At 44.4% G+C, this 17,279-nt stretch overlaps 1 protein-coding gene across 2 annotated transcripts in view; it reads right to left on the reverse strand.

The window, feature by feature from the left end:
* Positions 1-9,352: 9,352 nt before the first annotated feature.
* The window catches only part of APOD (apolipoprotein D), a 49,502-nt gene continuing 41,575 nt past the window's right edge, over positions 9,353-17,279 (reverse strand). For both annotated transcript variants that reach the window (XM_005601895.4, XM_001500837.5), the window contains exons 3-5: positions 16,400-16,521; positions 13,016-13,104; positions 9,353-9,843 (exon numbers count right to left, since the gene is read on the reverse strand). In XM_005601895.4, coding sequence (XP_005601952.1) covers positions 9,608-9,843; positions 13,016-13,104; positions 16,400-16,521 — 447 coding nt within the window. In that variant the 3' untranslated portion in view covers positions 9,353-9,607. The remainder of the gene's footprint in view (positions 9,844-13,015; positions 13,105-16,399; positions 16,522-17,279) is intronic.

Raw genomic sequence — 17,279 nt, forward strand, 5'->3', positions numbered from 1 at the left:
ACTACCATACTGTTTCTTGACTGTATTGAATTTGGTGGTTTAATGCAATGTTTTCTGGGATGTTCTGTGGATTTTGTTTTAAGAAAGTTGCTCTACTACCTGAATAGTTTCTTTTTCCTTTTCTTTTATTAGTCTGAAATAATATTTTTCATTTTAAGTTGCTTTGCTGTGTGATTTTTTGCCCCCAGTTTTGTGTTTAACATTTAGGGTACCATCATTCTGTACTGAAAATTGTCTCTTAGGAAGCTGCTCCTGGGTTGCTCATTGTGACTTTAAAAGGTGATGCCTTTCTTTAGGATGGTGGTGGGAGTGGCTACTACAATACTAAACATAATTAATGAAGAATATCAGTAAGCCACGAGGTTTGTTTGAGAGCTAAGGTTCTCTAAGATTGGCTATTCTTTGGTAAATCACCTATCTTCATGATTTCCTCTTACTGTAGGTAATTCTTTTGCTGTTGGTTGGCAGTGAACTTACTTATGAAAAGCTATAGCACCTCAGGGCTTTTATTTGTTTGAGCTGAAAAAAATTCTTTCTCCTTCCCATGACAGATGGTGATACGTTTCTATTATAATTCAAAACAGGCTTCAGGACAGGTGACATTTTCAAGGAGAAAGAAGTAAGATAGGGCGAATGAATGAGCCGGGGTATCGTTTCAACAACACACAAAGGGAAAATGAGAACTGGACGCAGATAAAACATTCAGACTTAGTAAGAAACTAGTAAAGTTTCTCTATCAATGTATTAAGTACACGCCATCAGCATTTGCCCCTCAAATCACAAGGAGGCAGCACAGTCTCATGGGAGGAGGAGAAGGGAGTATTAGAAGCTCCTGTTCTTCAGGCTTCCTGCGCTGTCCTTGTCCAGATGGTCCTAGATGCTGGGAAGGTCTCAGGAAGTCAGTCAGTCCTCTGCTTCCTGGTAGACTTGGCCCTTAACCATATGAAACAATATCTCTAATGCTAAAAATAACCAGAGTCTAAGTCCAACGCTTCAATGTTGATCATCTCGTGTACCTGATAAGCCATGGGGAGCAGCATGTTCTCCTCTCACTCATCTCTGATAACACAGAATATCATCAAGTCTAGCTAAAGTCGTGTCCTTAATAATTACTCCTCAAATATAACCCCCTATGTAGTGGTTATTGACTTGCCAAATGTAACACTGACTTTGTACCATAGTTTTTTGTCTAATGGAGACAAAAACACTTTTCTCATAGGAAGTGTTTTGTTGTTTTCTTTGTGGGGGAAAGGAACAAAATAAGGTAAAACCTCCGAATCATCTTATGAGTAAATTATTTCTCTGATAGAAATTAGGGTCCAAGTTCAAGTCATAACTATAACTAGCCATGTAGGTTTGTTCAAGTCATTTCACTTTGCTGGGCTCCAGTTTCTCCAGTTGGAAAATGAATGTGCATATGAAGGGGATGATATTTTAGTGGTAAATGTGGGAACGTTGTGAAAATAGCAAATTGGGAAGCCGTCTTAGCTGAATATGTTGAAGCACATGAATATAGGATGTTTGGGTTCTGTCTTCACTTCTATGACTGATTCTTTCTTGGTCCTGGGACATTTACTCAGCCTCTGCATTCATTCATTTGTTCGTTCATTCACTCATTCATTCAGTAAAAACTTATTGAGTACCTGGTATGTGTCAGGTACTATCCTAAGCTCTGAGGATATGAGTATACAAAAAAAATAGGCTTCCTGTCTTCAGAGAGCTTACATTCTAGTGGGAGAGATGGACAATAAATACATGAGCAAATAAGAAAGCAAGATAATTGCAGATTGTGAAAAGTGGTAAGAAAGAAATCAAAAGGGGGATGGGATGGAAGGTAACTGGGGCAATCACTTCTAGGTAGATGCCTGTAGAGATGCCATCTGAGCTGAGGCTTGACCAATGAAATGCCAACAACCTTAGCTTCTAAGTCTGCCAAGGTAGAGAGGTTATTCATATCAGTGATCCAAAGGTGCAAAAATGACCCGTCTAGACTGTTTCCCATGCACAGGACACTTTGTTGACAAAATGCCCTTAGGCAGAACGCCACAGATGTCAGCCTCAACTTTATAGATTTCCATAGCATCCTCCAGTAGGGTTGGTCCCGGCTATTACCAACCACACCCTCATTTGGCAAGGGAGGATGCAGGGAGTCCTCTGACACTGTGGTGCATGTCTTGGCCATACCAGTCCTGCTTGGACCAGGCTGCAGGCAAAGAATGAACATGTGCTTAGTCACAGCTGAACTGTGCTGACAAAGGAGTGGCCACCTGCTTCCTCCAGCCCTGCCCATGTGAGCCAGGGAGCTCCTGAGCCCATTTGTCACCTCCTGGGGACTGAGATGACTCACAGAGCACTGGCAGCTCTTTTGACCTTGGAGAGGTTGAAACAGAAGGCTTAGATTAAAAGCAGGTGGAACTAGTGACTGCCTATGTAATATAACTGGAATTTTTCTTCCCTGACCTGTCCTCAATGCTTGAAAATCTACTGCTAGACATTAGCATCCAATCCATTCAGTTTTGAAAGATTTTTTTTTGTTTGTCTTTTAGTCTTCAGGTCTCTCATTAATTTTTGGAGGAGGGGCCACTCTTTAAATATTATAATTTAACATCTTAAAAAGTATTCACAAAAAATTCTAAAAATGGACAAGAGTTCTCATCTTAACCAGAATTGCCTCACCTCTGAAATGACAAATTCATACACCCCACTCTTAGAGCATGACTCCCAGTCTTCCAACCTTCTCACTGAGTTACTCCCATCACACTGCTCTGCAGCCTCCGGAGCCTTCTCTTTTCTGTGGGAAGTTCACGCTCTGTGTCTGATGTAAGAGATAACTGTAACTCAAGGTGGATGGCCATGAGTCTCTGTCTGCTATCTCCCACCATTCAGCTTAAGAAATAACACGTTACTGCGGCAGGCTGAAAAATGCCCTCTCCCAAAGATATCAGGTCCTAATCTCTGAAACTTGTAAAGGCTAAATTTGGAAGAAGAGTCTTTGCAGATGTATTAAATTAAGGCACTTGAGATAGGGAGATTATCCTTGATCATCTGGATGGGCCCTAAATGCCATCACAAGTATTCTTATACGAGGGAGGCAGAGGGAGGTTTCAAACACACACACACACACACACACAGGAAAAGGTCCTGTGAAGACAGAGCAGAAAGACATTTGAAGATTGGAATGATGTGGCCACAAACCAAGGAATGCTGGCAGCCGCTAGAAGCTGGAAGAGGTAAGGAACAGAATCTCCCCTAGAGCCTGAAGAGGGAGTGTGGCCCTGCGCACCCTTTCATTCTGACCCAGTGATACTGATTGTGGACTTCTGGCCTCCAGACCTGTGAGAGAATCAATTTCTGTTGTTTTAAGCCACCAAATTTGTGGTAATTTGTTACAGCAGCCACAGGAAACTAATGCAATTACTCAATCAATGGAAGGCACTTGTTTTCTCCTACCCACTTCCAACCCTCTCCCTCCACCCTCTGGAGGTAACCAGGACCTTGAATTTGGTGTTTATTATTCTCTGAATTTCTTTACACTTTTCTTATTTATGTTTTCTTCTGAAATAATGTCATTTTATATGTAGTATATTGTATTTTTCTGCATAGTGCTTTTTGCATTTATCCTTCTGCATATTTCAAATTTATATAAATATATATTTTATAAGCTATATGTGTTGATACATGTAGCTCTCCATTTTCCCTGTTGCGTAGTATTTCATTGTGTGTGTATGAGAGTGTGTGTGTGTGTGTGTGTGTGTGTGTGTGTGTGTGTGTATCCCACAATTTTAAAATCAGTTCTTCTGTTGATGAACATTTAGGTTGTTTCTAGTTTCTTAGTCTTTCAGATAGTGAGGCATTGAACATTTTTTGCACATGTCTCTTTGTGCTCACGTTCAGAAGTGTTTCTAGGATATTTACCAGAGAATAGAATTACTAGTTCAAAGGTTGTGCCTTCAGCATCTTTGCTAGATATTGTCAAATTGTTCTGCAAAAGTACTGACGTAGGGGCCGGCCCCGTGGCCGAGTGGTTAAGTTCTCATGCTCTGCTTTGGTGGGCCAGGGTTTTGCTGGTTTGGATCCTGGGCGCAGACATGGCACTGTTCATCAAGCCATGCTGAGGCGGCGTCCCACATAGCACATCTGGAGGGACCTACCACTAGAATATACAACTATGTGCTGGGGGGCTTTGGAGAGAATTAAAAAAAAGAAGTACTGACGTACTCGGAGGGTTGGGTTTTGACAGCTGGAGATCTGAGTGAGGGGAATGATGTGCACCAAAGCCACGGAGTTATGAGACACAGGGAGCAGTAAGCAGTCAAAGCGATGGTTCTTAGTTGAGGCCTGACAGTAAATCTGAATTGCTCAGGGGAATTTTTTGCAATCTTTGCCCTCTTTTGCCCACTCTCTCCCCATTCTGGGATGTCTTTGCAAGGTTCTGAGATGTTCTCCCTGGTATTGTGGCATGCCTTGGTTGAGAACCAGTAGACTGGGAAGCTGAGAAGGAGCAGGGAGAGAGGAGGCGGGAGACCTGGGTTGGGAGGACCGCTGGGAGGGCTGCGGTGTCAGGCCAGGAGAATGCACGTCAATCCGAGGGCACCACAAGCGTCTGAGCAGAAGCTGGGTACCTACTGCTCTGCAGGTGTCCAGAGGCATCATTAGGGCCTCAGCACCCCCAGGTTAGGAGATTTGGGATAAAGCTTTGTGTATTTGATCATGTGTATCAAGCTCTGGCCTGTGACAGCACTTGTCTCAAGTTCCCCTTCTAACCTCGCTCACTGAAGAGTCGCTTTTATCATTCAGTGAGCTCTTGCTCCCCTGGGTCTCTGGTTGCACGGAAGATGCTGAAGAGTTGGCTTATGGTTGGCATTTTTATATTATAATTATAATTAGCAGCCCAGGAAAATTCGGGAGAGTTAAATATGATACTTCCAATGCATGTATAGAACATGACATATTGTATGAGTAAAATGTGTATATCCCTATGGAAAAATGTGTACATCCAAATAATTTAGCAAGTGAAAAAAGATATATATATATGTTGATTTTAAAAAGTGTGTGTATGTATGTGCATGTGTGTGTGTTAAATAAGGATTAGAAGAAGACACAAAACAATGCACAGAGTTGACCTTTTTTTTTTCTTTTGAGGCAGATTAGCCCTGAGCTAACTACTGCCAATCTTCCTCTTTTTGCTGAGGAAGACTGGCCCTGAGCTAACATCCATGCCCATCTTCCTCTGTTTTATACATGAGATGCTTAGCACAGTATGGCGTGCCAAGTGGTGCCATGTCTGCACCCGGGATCTGAACCGGCGAACCCGGGGCCGCGGAGAAACTGAACATGCAAATTTAACCACTGCGCCACTGGGCTGGCCCCAAGAGTTGGTCTTTTAAGTTTATAGCTTATTTTCCCTATAAAGGTACAGGTACTCCTTCCTTCCTAGCAAAAATTGTACTCAATGAATCAGTACAAAACTATAGAACTAAAGATGTTTGACCTAGAAGAGACCTTAGAGAGATCTCATCTAGTTTGGCTCTTTCCACGACGAGCAGGTGGGAGACAGGCACGTGAGGGGAGGACGCTGCTGGAGTAAGCAGCTAAGTAACCAGTCAGGAGCTGGGACTAGCGCTCGGTCCCATCACCATGAGCTTTCCGCCACGGCAGCTCTCAGCATTACCAACCGTTCAGACTACCTTATTCTGCCGGAAAACATTAGATAACTCTTGATACCTTTATTTTAATTTCATACTTAGTACTTAGTCAAAATACTGATTTTAGCATAAAAGTTGACCATATTTAATAAAACATTAAAAATTCTTAGTAGTTTCTCATAATGATCAAGGTGAGTGGTTGCTTTTTTGGGAAATCTTTTATAAAATAACACAATGTTTAGATAACTGTGAAAATAAAAACTTTCTAAATTCCCCGATATCTCCCTTCATATCTCCTAGAAGTGCACGCAGGTACTTGGTGGTGGTAAAGACTGTTTTATAACACATCCTATCTTCACAAATCAAGCCATCATCTCAGAGGTATTGGGAGTGTGGTGGAATGGGAGAATAGTCTAGAAAGGTCTCACAGTCTTAGCTAATTGTTGGAAGAAGAGGCCTATTTCTCTGAAGCTTGGCGCTAGAGTTGCCAGAGGGTCAGACTGAACTAGAAGGAGGTTTTAGGGTCTAAAGTTTTAGGGCCTACACTACAAACACCCATAGCAGAAATAGCAAAGGAAAAAAAATCACCTTGTAATTCCACCACTGTAACACATAATTGCTTTCATTTTTTCTGTTCACTTTTAGTCCTTGATTTTATGCCATCATTTTGTGTAACTATAAACATAACGTAGTTACAATGCTGCATTCTTTTTTTCACTCAACATTATAATGTGAATCCTTGTCGTAGGGCCAATTTGGTTGCAAGGAACAATCACTTAGTCAAGTTAATTTACCTCAGAAAAACGTTGTGTGTGTGTGTATGTGCCTAATCTTACAAGGACGGGAACCTAAGACAGCTAAGCTCCATAAGGATGGGAGCTAGGACACGGAAAGCCATTAGCTACGGAAGCTGCTCTGTCAGGGGCATAGGTGGGACCCCTGCTTATCTTTGCATTTCTATTCTGCACTCTCATAACTTCAGCTGTGCATGGCCAATAATGGCCACCCCAAACTATATGACCTGACGGTTCCTGAGTTTTCAATCATTCTCTCTACAGCTTTCTTAAAGTCAAATCCTGATTTGATTGGCCTAATATATCTTTTCCATTCAGTTAGGGCACAAAAATCAGAGGTTTCGATTCGGCCTGTGATTGAAGGCTGAATCCTAGTGGCTGTCAATAGCTCAGGTGGACACATCTTGGTCCACTTGGGTGTGGCCGGGGAGGTGGGGCACATGCTCCAGACTCTAGCTCTGCAGGCAGCAAGGCCATGTGCAGAGACCTCCGGCCCCACCCCCAAGCAGTGAGTGAGGGTGGGGAGACACCAGCTCCTATGTGGCCGTGTAGTATTCATAACTACGAATTTTAATGAATGCACAAGATTACATCAACTGGTTGTCCCATAATTTATGATCCCATTCCTCTGCTATATGTTTGATAGTTTAGCTCCTTTCAGTTTAGGGGCTGCTATAAGTAAAACCATGATGAACATTTTTGTGCATACATCTTCCTTTTCACCTGGATTATATGGAATAATTTTTTTTTTTTTTAAAGATTTTATTTTTTCCTTTTTCTCCCCAAAGCCCCCCGGTACATAGTTGTGTATTCTTCGTTGTGGGTTCCTCTAGTTGTGGCATGTGGGACGCTGCCTCAGCGTGGTCTGACGAGCAGTGCCATGTCCGCGCCCAGGATTCGAACCGACGAAACACTGGGCCGCCTGCAGTGGAGCGCGCGAACTTAACCACTCGGCCACGGGGCCAGCCCCTAATTTTTTTTTTTTTTTAAAGATTTTATTTTTTCCTTTTTCTCCCCAAAGCCCCCCGGTACATAGTATTCTTCATGTATTCTTCGTTGTGGGTTCTTCTAGTTGTGGCATGTGGGACGCTGCCTCAGCGTGGTCTGATGAGCAGTGCCATGTCCGCGCCCAGGATTCGAACTAACGAAACACTGGGCCGCCTGCAGCGGAGCGCGCAAACTTAACCACTCGGCCACGGGGCCAGCCCCTATATGGAATAATTTTAAACTTACACAGAGAGTACATTCTCTGAGCACCTTCAGGAAATAAAACATAACCTTGTATTTTTTGTTAAAAGTATCTGTATTGGCTAGAGATTTATATGTAGGTAGTTATGAGCCAAATAATAGGATGTGCTGTCTGGGATTTTCCTCAAAACACTCCAGGAAAAAAACTGGAGGATGGTGGGTGATAGCTGAAGCAAGGCTGGCGAAATGTTGATGACTGTTGGAGCCGATGATGGGGACATGGGGATTTATTATATACTCTTGTCTCCATTTTGCTGTTTACTTCCCACTTTCCTTTTCTTTCTCTCCCTTCTGGATTTTTTGCTGGTTTTGCCCATGTTTCCTCTAAATACTTGGTGCCTCCATGTCCATCCATCTATACACCCTTTCTGTAATCCATTCATATAAAAATTTGAGCCTATGTCTTGGGCAAGACACTGGAAAAGGTGCAAAACGTAGTCACTTTCATTGTTTTAGAAGTTACCAGACAGCTAAGAGAAACGCAATCACAACTTATTTTGTACCATGACGTAAGAGATAGGCAGCTTAACACTCTTGGGAATGACTGCAGACTAGAAGGGGAGCCACGTGCTCTCTGGCGGGGTGGGCAGTGTGATAGGGCAAAGGGGCAGCGGCCGCAGAGCTGGGAGAGAGGGTCTTCTCCTTCAATGCGTACCTCCGCCTTACCGCCTTTTTACCCAGTGTTTTTCAGCCTTTAGGAATTTTGAACTGGAAGCTCCATTTCGTGGTCGTATTTATTTAGTAAAATGAAAATGGTACATATTAAGATCCTTGGATTTTTTTTTTGTTACCTTTAATATAAAGCATTAAAAAGCATCAAGTGCTCAAGAAAATTAATACTTTATATTCATGCTGAAAAATTAAAAACCAAATCAAATGGCTTAATTTTCTATTCATTTCCCCAAATGTTAGTAGATTATAAATGTCATGTGGGCTCAGAGAAATTGTAGGGTGATAATTCTGAGGTCTCTCTGATTTTAAAAGTCACAATGTAAAAAAAACCCTCAAGGTGGTTCCTGCCTCCCTGAAGTCGGCACACCCAGAGGCGAGAGTGTGCAACCTGGTGGGAGCCCGTGGCTTGCAGGGGCTGAGACATTCTCGGAGCTCCCACAGCCCCCTCCATAGGCCTCTGCTTTTGGCGCCTCAGCCAGGATCATAACTGCATGTTTACTTGTCTGTCTCCCTCACTAGTCTGGGAGTTCCTGGGGGAGAATAGGGTGGTCTGTGTTTTTCAATGGTTGGAATGCAGTTGGGGCTCAGGAAATATCAGTTAAGTAAAAAACCTCCCCACCCTCCAAAAAAAAGTCATTTTCTTAAAAAATATCCCCATAATCTTCTCCCTGATAGATTCTCTTCTTCCTTGCACACACCCTAAGATGGTCCCATTCTTCAGCCTGACTCTGAAGACCTTGTGATGAGAAAGTAAATACTTCAAGGAAACTGCCTGTCAGAGACTCAAAACCCCCAAATGGTCCCCCTAAAGGAGTGCCAACTGCAAGATGGGGGCACCTGGATTCAGAAGATGCCTGTGCCATCACCTTTCTTTCTCCAGAAACAAGGTAGTTATCGTTAAACTGTTCAGGGTTTAATTTTTTTTTTCCTACATAACTGCTTAAGGATTTCTAAACATAGCTTATAATTAAAAACCCATAATAACTAATCCAATTCGGAATCTACTGTGAGCACAGCAGGTCAGCAACAAGTTTATTATTAGGCTTGCAAGGTAACAGGGTGCATGACTAAGCATTTGGGCCAACTTTCCGTGAGTTCCTCTACACTGGCTTCCACTGTCACATTTCCCTCTGGTATTTGCAATGGTTTGCCGTGGTGGGCTGGTTAGTGGGTGGGTGCAGTGGGGTGGGGGAAAAGCCAAGCAAAAGAAGGAATATGGAGTGAATGCGGCTTCCCTTTAGAGCCTCGTTACAGGGACTCGGGGCAGTTCACCTGATCTGTGATAGTCATTTTCTCGATGTCAATGTCATTAGCGGTCAGGATATCTTTTAGATAGGTCACTGTTTCTGGAGGGAGATAAGGGTTTCTTCCCAAGATCCAAACATGATCCAGATGAAAAAGCCAGATGATTGTGGTACAGGAGTACACGAGGGCGTAGTTCTCGTAGTCGGTGGCCAGGACCCAGTACGGAGCAGAAGGCATCACTGAGGACCAGAGGAGGGCAGTATTAGGAGGGACCAATGCAAGAGAAACCTTCATCTCCAGGACCCTGGAAGCCAGGCTCTGGGGCCCATTCTTCTAGGTCAGTGATTCTTAATTCTGGCTTCATGTGGGAGAATCACATGGGAGCTTTGAAAAATACTAGGCCCACCTCCCTCTGTCCCTCCCTGGATTCTGATCTGGAGCTGGTCAGGACTTTTAAAAGTGGTTCTAAGGTGCAGCAAGAGTTCAGAGCCATTTTGGATCCTTTGTCCCTGGTAGCAGGTCAGTCTCCGGAAGCCCACAGTAACTCGGATGTTGGCTGGACTCCCTGGACTGACAGGCTACACTCAGCAGCAGTGCAAATGGAGGCACCACTTGGCTAAGCAGAATCAGGACTATAAGGTCAGGGCCCCAGGCTTTCTGAGTCTGTACCACTCAGCTTCCTCTTTTTTTTTTTTTTTTTGAGGAAGATTAGCCCTGAGCTAACTGCTGCCAATCCTCCTCTTTTTGCTGAAGAAGACTGGCCCTGAGCTAACATCCGTGCCCATCTTTTTCTACTTTATAGATGGGACACCTACCACAGCATGGCTTTTGCCAAGCAGTGCCATGTCTGCACCTGGGATCCGAACTGGTGAACCCCTGGCTGCCGAGAAGCGGAATGTGCGAACTTAACCGCTGCGCCACCAGACTGGCCCCTCTCAGCTTCCTCTTGAGCCTGCCTAAGGGAGGAGGCAGGGGCTAATGTTGGTTTGTTTTTCTTCCTGCATGACCTTCAAATATCTGTCCATTCTTAATAATATGGTAAATCAGGTGGTAACAGATTATAAGCTCTTTCTCACAAAGGGCCTACAGAGATTTATCAGTTGACATCTGTATAGAGTAGAAAGCCCAAGATTAAAGAGGTCCTTAGGAGGAGAGAGGGAGCATTTATCCTTTCCATCTGAATCCAGAAAACTCCTCTGTGAACTTGACCTCCACAACCAAGGTCCAAGGCCAGGAAAACTCATAGCCCAGCTTGTTAAAGTTAAAGATGGACCCACATGGGAGAAAGCTATGTGCTGACCCCATAAGAAACAAAGACCTGCACACATAAGCAAGTCAGGGGTGTTTTGCTTTCCTGGATTTTAAGCATCCCACCTTCTCCACTGAAAACTAATCCCTCTGTTTGCCAAACTGTACTAGACCTCAGCACCCGTGAGCGGCCATGAGAAGCTGCTGGACAAAGCAGGCAGTCTGTGAGTGCTTAGAGCTTGGCTGAGGGTCAAAGACCCAGCTGGTTATCAGGACACCACGAGAAGACTAGTCCAGATGGCCACCCACCAAGGTCCCTCCTCCTTCTGACTTCCTACCTGTTTATAAATATGAAAACAGAAGGACACTTGGAGGATGTCTGGACAGAAGCCTGGACAAGGCTGGAGGACCTAGACTGAAGGCTGTTTCTGACTGACTTTTCAACTGTTGGTGCCACCTGCCCGGCTCACTCATGAGAGTACATATTCATCATATATCTGCTATCTTTGAATTTCAACTGCTTTGTGTATTTCCAGATGTTCTGAGAGCTCTTCAGACCTGAGTGATTTGGGGAAAATACATCTTCCACCTCTTCCAGAAGTAGCAACGTCACGCCCCACTTGCACACACCCAGGTATGCACCTTCTATCTTCCTCCCACATGGCCTAGCTCTCAAGCACAAATTTACCTAGATATTTCCTCTTAGTATAGAAAACTGCCATGTCTCTTTGTTAGAAAACTTTGACAGTCTCCTATCGCTGATGGAAGTCACTTCAAACTCTCTACAAAAGTTAGTGAGGCCCTCCCAGTCTTGTCTCCTGCTCCATGGACCCTCCCATGCTCTAGGCTTCTTTCTCTAGGCCTTTTCTCATGCTATTCCCTTCATGTGGAACATCCTTTTCCATATTCTCCCACCCACCCTGCAAGACCCAATGCAAACATCTGATCTCTTCAACCGGAATAAATCTCTTCCCCTTCTGCTTCCCCAGCCAACAGCTCCTGCCCCTCCTATAGCTCCTGTTGCAGGCTTCCCTATGAAGGTTGTGCACAGAATGGCCTTCACTCCCATCCCCATCGCTCAATTAAGAGTCTGGAGACCTAGGTTTTAGTCCCAACTCTGCCTCTAATTAGCAGTGACCTTGCCTACATCGCCCAGCTTTTCTGTACTCTGATTTTCTTATTTGTAGAAATTTCTAATTTGCAGAGAAGCTGACATGTACCTTAACGGTTCCTTAACGGTTTCCAGAGCACGTGCTGTGTGTTATCTAGTTTATCTTCCTGCCTCTGGGCATAGCTGTGAGGTTAGTTGCCCAGAGTCGCATGCGTGGGAAGAACGGTTTTCTCCTTCTCCCAGCGTTCTTATCTTGGTCTATAAGATAAGAGCTTCCTCTCTGCCCCACTCTAGGGGCTTGATCTGTGGAGGCCTGGGGGTGGGGGTGGGGGCAGGTAGTGATTCCTTTTGCGGCCGGTGACTTCAGTATCCGCCCCACAGGTGGGGAGAGGGGCTCCCAACTACTTTTGGCATCAGAAACCCTCACTGTTCTGAGCTGAATACTCCAGTGTATCTATATCAGCAAAAAAACTAATATTCAGTGCTTTCTCTGTTGCCTGTGTCCATTCCTCAGTTAGCCCAGAACTCAGAGGGCAAATGCCTGTGATTAAATATTTTTCAAGGACCCTAACAACGTGGCTGGAAAGCGGCAAGGCCAGGACTCAAACTTACCCCCTCTCTTGTCGTCTTTTGCCTCCAAACTTTTGCCCATGTTAGTTGTTCTGCTAATAACTACTAATTTTTCAGACCTCAGTTTCCTTGGGGAAATAAGCCTAGATTGGGTGTCCTTCTGCTCGTGCACTACACGCTCCAATCTGTGCTTCCTCTATAGAAACAACTGCTGTAGTTTTATGGTCAATTGCCTGGGTACTTGTCAGTATCCACACTGGGATGTGAGCTCCGTGGGGACGAGGGCCAGCGCCGTCTTGCTCACAGTGCATCTCCAGCGTCCAGCCCAGTGCCTGGCATGTGGCAGGTGCTCCACACATCATTATGTATTGATCGTTATACGATGACACTCAGTTGTGACAGGAGTGCTCCAACCCAGGGTTCTAGCCTTCAGTATGTACATCTCCTGTCCCTGAAACCTCCTGAGAGAAGCGGATACTTACACCAGAAAAACTTAACCCCCAGCTTGGCGGGCTCTGTGAGGTTGCTCTGGGTGGCTTCACCTTCAATTTGATTCACAGTCCCATCAGATCTGCAGTGAGTAAAAAAAAAATCTGAACTCACTGAAAGTCAAAAATCAATGGCAGGCAAGATTTATGACACTAAGTACCATGGCGGCCAACCCTGTGATTTCTGGTTAGAGAGGCTCTTGAAGGCAGGCTGGACCCTGGTTCCATTCTCTCCCCTTTCCTTTGTGACTGTCTCTGAGACCAAGGGAGGAAGAGAGCCTTGGGGTGATAAGAAGGAACAATTGCAATGCTCCAGGACTGGATAATATGTTAGGCCCTTGCACTTCAACACTGTATTTTGGACTGTATGCAATGGCCTGTAAGGCTGTTTCCTGCTCCCAGGCTCCAAATCAAGAGAGAATCAAAGAGGAGGGAAAAACAAACAAAACAACCCAATACTCTAAGAAGAATCATTTCTTTAAAAATGAGAAGGGGCCAAAGGAAAAATAAGGAGTGAATTGATTACTGAAAATAATGCAAAACCTAGAGTCTAGAGACCTGCAAGCTTTTCCCCTCTTTGGTCCTCGGTGATACCATGTGACACCATCTGTCCCATAAAGGGTTCCTGTGTCTGAGCTCGGACACCCCTTCTAGTTCAGCAAACTTCTGAACTCTTCCACGGGAGATTTCAGGGTAGGCCAGGTAAAAGCAGGCAGTGAGGGAACATTTACCACATTTCAGTGATTCTCAGGGGCAGCCAGCTATCAGAGACACTAAATATGAAGAAATGTACATCTTACAAGTAATGCCACCTTACACCTATAATTGGTGGTGTTGTTTTTTTCTTAGTGGTATATGAAATGGTGATATGTCTGAAAAGTGGTGGTTTTAAATTGGATGAAATGCTTTCACTCTTTGAAGGGAGCTGGCCCTGTTTCTGGATAACTCCCAGTGACCCCATGGACCTGGAGGAGACAGGAAAGGCCTGGGATGGAGGCGGTGAAGGAGGGTGCTCGGCGTCAGGGTGCTCTTCGGAGGAGGCCGACAGAGGAGCTGCCTGTTCATCAGTCCTCAAGGGGGCAGACAAACAAAATTAGAGCAATAATGTGTGTCAAAAAGTCAGTAGGCTGTGATTAGTGGTGATGGATGTCCTAGAAACCAGACAATAAGCAATAGGTATGAGAGGGTGCGGAATGTTCTCTGATGCTCCTGGATATTGCATTTTCTGTTTATCATCATGTTGGGCTGGAGACTGTGCTCCGCTCTCTCACCTGGAACTCAGCCAGCCAGGGAAGATGGTCCATTTCTATCTGCATACAGTTGCTTGGCAACAAACCAGTCTCTTCCCAATAGACTTTTCCCCTTTTCACCATCACTTTTATTTTGCACCAGAAGAGTTTTCGAAACACCAGTCTGATCATTAACTCGCAGTTCGTTCATGGGAAAAACACATTTGTATTTTCAAGGGTAGCAGCAGACTAACAATAATCGGCAATATTTATGAAATGATTACTACATACCAAACACTGTTCTAAGTGGTTTACATGGGTTACCTCCTTGAATGCTCAAACACCCTAGGGGGGGAGGTTCTATTATTATTGTCATTTTATAGAGGAGGAAATTGAGGCCTAGAAAATTATCATAACTAAACTAAGATCACATTGTGAGCAAGTGGTACGACCAGGATTTAAAACCGGGCAGTCTAGTCCCAAAGCCTGAGCCCTTCTGCTCCCAGCCTGTCCAGCTGATGTGGTCCTCAGATTCTCTGCACTGGCGGGAGGATTCTGCTCAGACTCCCTGCATGCCCTCGGCTCACCCAGCATTACTCCTGGGAGGAGAAACTACCATTTTCCTGAACTAACCTTTCTCCACGTGTCCTTGTGCCTTAAACGAGTGTGACCCTAGAGGCAGACTGACCTACAGCTCAGGATGCGGTAAAGAGGACTCCTGGCCAACTCTGAAGGAGCGTGGAGGAATCTCATGGGTTTTGGGGTCTGCGCCTTTGTCTGACTCTTGGTCTTAGAATGAGACAAAATATTTGAAATGAAATCATTGCAACTTTGGAGCCTACAAAATTCCTGTGAGATCTTCTGGGTGTCTGCATCTCGATTCCTTCCTGGGCTCTGAAATGGGCTGGATTTTTCTTTAGAGGCCCTCAAGATTATTATTTTGTTTCTTTGGTTTGTGCAGGGTCAAGTTTATGCACTGTGTTTTGGCTCACAAGCCACAAGAAGCTTAGCGGATAATGAGATGGTCACAAAAACCTGTCTTAGCTGAGTGATTTCCAGGCTGGGTTGTAGTTATTTTCTTGAAGTGGAACACAGTTCTCAAATCCTGTAGGGAACAGGAAGGACGGCCCTTCATTCCCAGCCTTTCTTTCAGCTGTCTTCTATTCTCATCCCCATTTCACTTCTCCTTGGGTTCGAATCTTAGCTTTGTCACTTATAAGCTGTGTGACTCTTGGGCAAATTACTTTACCTCTCTGTATCCCACTTCCTCATCCATAAAAATGTGATTAATAATAGTACCTACCTCAGGGTTGCTATGGGGATTAAATGAATATACTCATTTACGTACACTTACATACATATATATATATGTATACATGTACACACATGTATATATACATACAGATACACAATAGTGCCTTGCACATAGGAAGTGCTTAATAAATATTAGTTGCTATTGTTTATTGTTACTCTTATCTTTGTTGATGGAAGGTTGGTAGGAGTTCTTCCCGGGGGTCTTTTAAAATTTGTGTTTGCTTTCCAAAGTGTGAATTTTTGCATCAAAAATCAATGTTAGAAGCCCTCAGTAATACAAAAGTACACTTCTGTAGGCTATCCTGTTCACATAACCTAGAATGTGACTATGTATGTGTTTGATTCTTGCTTAATAAGAAAAGGCGTGTTCTAATAGTTAAAGCTGTCTGGAGATGGGATAAACTGTCATGGAAGGTGATGAGCTCCTACTTCCTGGAAGTATTCAGACAGTGGATGCCCCCTGTCAGGAGATGATGTAGAATGGGCTTCTCTCTTGGTTGGAGGTCAGACAAGATGGTACCAGGGTATCTATTTTGCAATGAGAGCAGGAACCCTGCAGTTTGGGTCACTGTTGAGTCCCTAGTGCCTCTCACAGGGTCTGGTACAAAATAAGTGCTCACAACAGGTGCTCAGAAATGAATGAGTGACATCTAGTCTCCACGGTGCTGCCTGACAAAAGCTTTCATCTCAGGACCTGTTGTGAGCAGGCAGTCCAGACCCAGCAATGACTGTGTCCTCCGTGAACTGGATTGCAAGGACACCCAGGCACCCCAGGACAGCTCTCTAAAGGGCTGGCTCCAGGATGTGCACTGCCTTTGAAACCACAGCCACTCACCTTAACTCCTTGTTTATCACTTTGACGTTTCCGTTTTCCTTTAGTGAGTAGTTGGCTTGGATACAGCTTCCCTTCTCAAAGCTCACTGGGATCTTCTCAATTTCATACCATCTTCCAAGATACTGTAGAGACAACCACAAGCAGAGCAAGTCCTGTGGCCCTCTAGGGACCTGCAAACTCTTCCCCATTGTTGTCTTTCAGAACAGAGCCCTTTCCTGGGGAAACGAGGCAAAATGGGCTGCATTGTTTCAAGCAGCAACTGAACAAGATATTGATTCAAATGGGCATAAGCGAATCGGATGTGTGGGCACTGGTTGAATGCCACATTCTATTCCGAAAGTGCTCTTTCTTTAGATATGCTCTCAGTGTCCCCATCAGCCAAAATCTGGGTGAAATTCTAAACGCTGTAAAAGGAAGGGATGGGTCTAGATGATGTAAGATGCCTTCCATCTCAAACATTTTACGATCCTACAAGTAATCTCTGAGTTGTGTGCAAAGTCAGATAAGTGCACTGTGGGGAGCTGGGGCTCCAGTGTTGGTTAACTTCTCTTCACATGATCCCACACAGGGAGTTGGTCACAAAGGCTTTTGGCAAGTGATCAGGGTTTAGAAGACCTGTGTCGTTCTTCCACTGGGCTCGTGCTCAGTTCATAAAGGATGTGTGCCACTATGTGGGTGAGGGCGCGGGGAGGCAGCACTGTCCCCCTTCCATATGTTTGCCTTGCAAAGAGAACGTACAGACTTACAACCTTCATGGAGGGCAATTTGGCAACATCTAGCAAAACCGAAAATACATATACTCTTGGCTAGCAATTTCACTTCTGGGAATGTACCTTCCTGATAATAAAAAAATGATGTATGTATAAGGTTGTTCATTGCA

This window comes from Equus caballus, chromosome 19 (genome assembly GCF_041296265.1).
Source record: "Equus caballus isolate H_3958 breed thoroughbred chromosome 19, TB-T2T, whole genome shotgun sequence".
Lineage (NCBI taxonomy): Eukaryota > Metazoa > Chordata > Mammalia > Perissodactyla > Equidae > Equus > Equus caballus.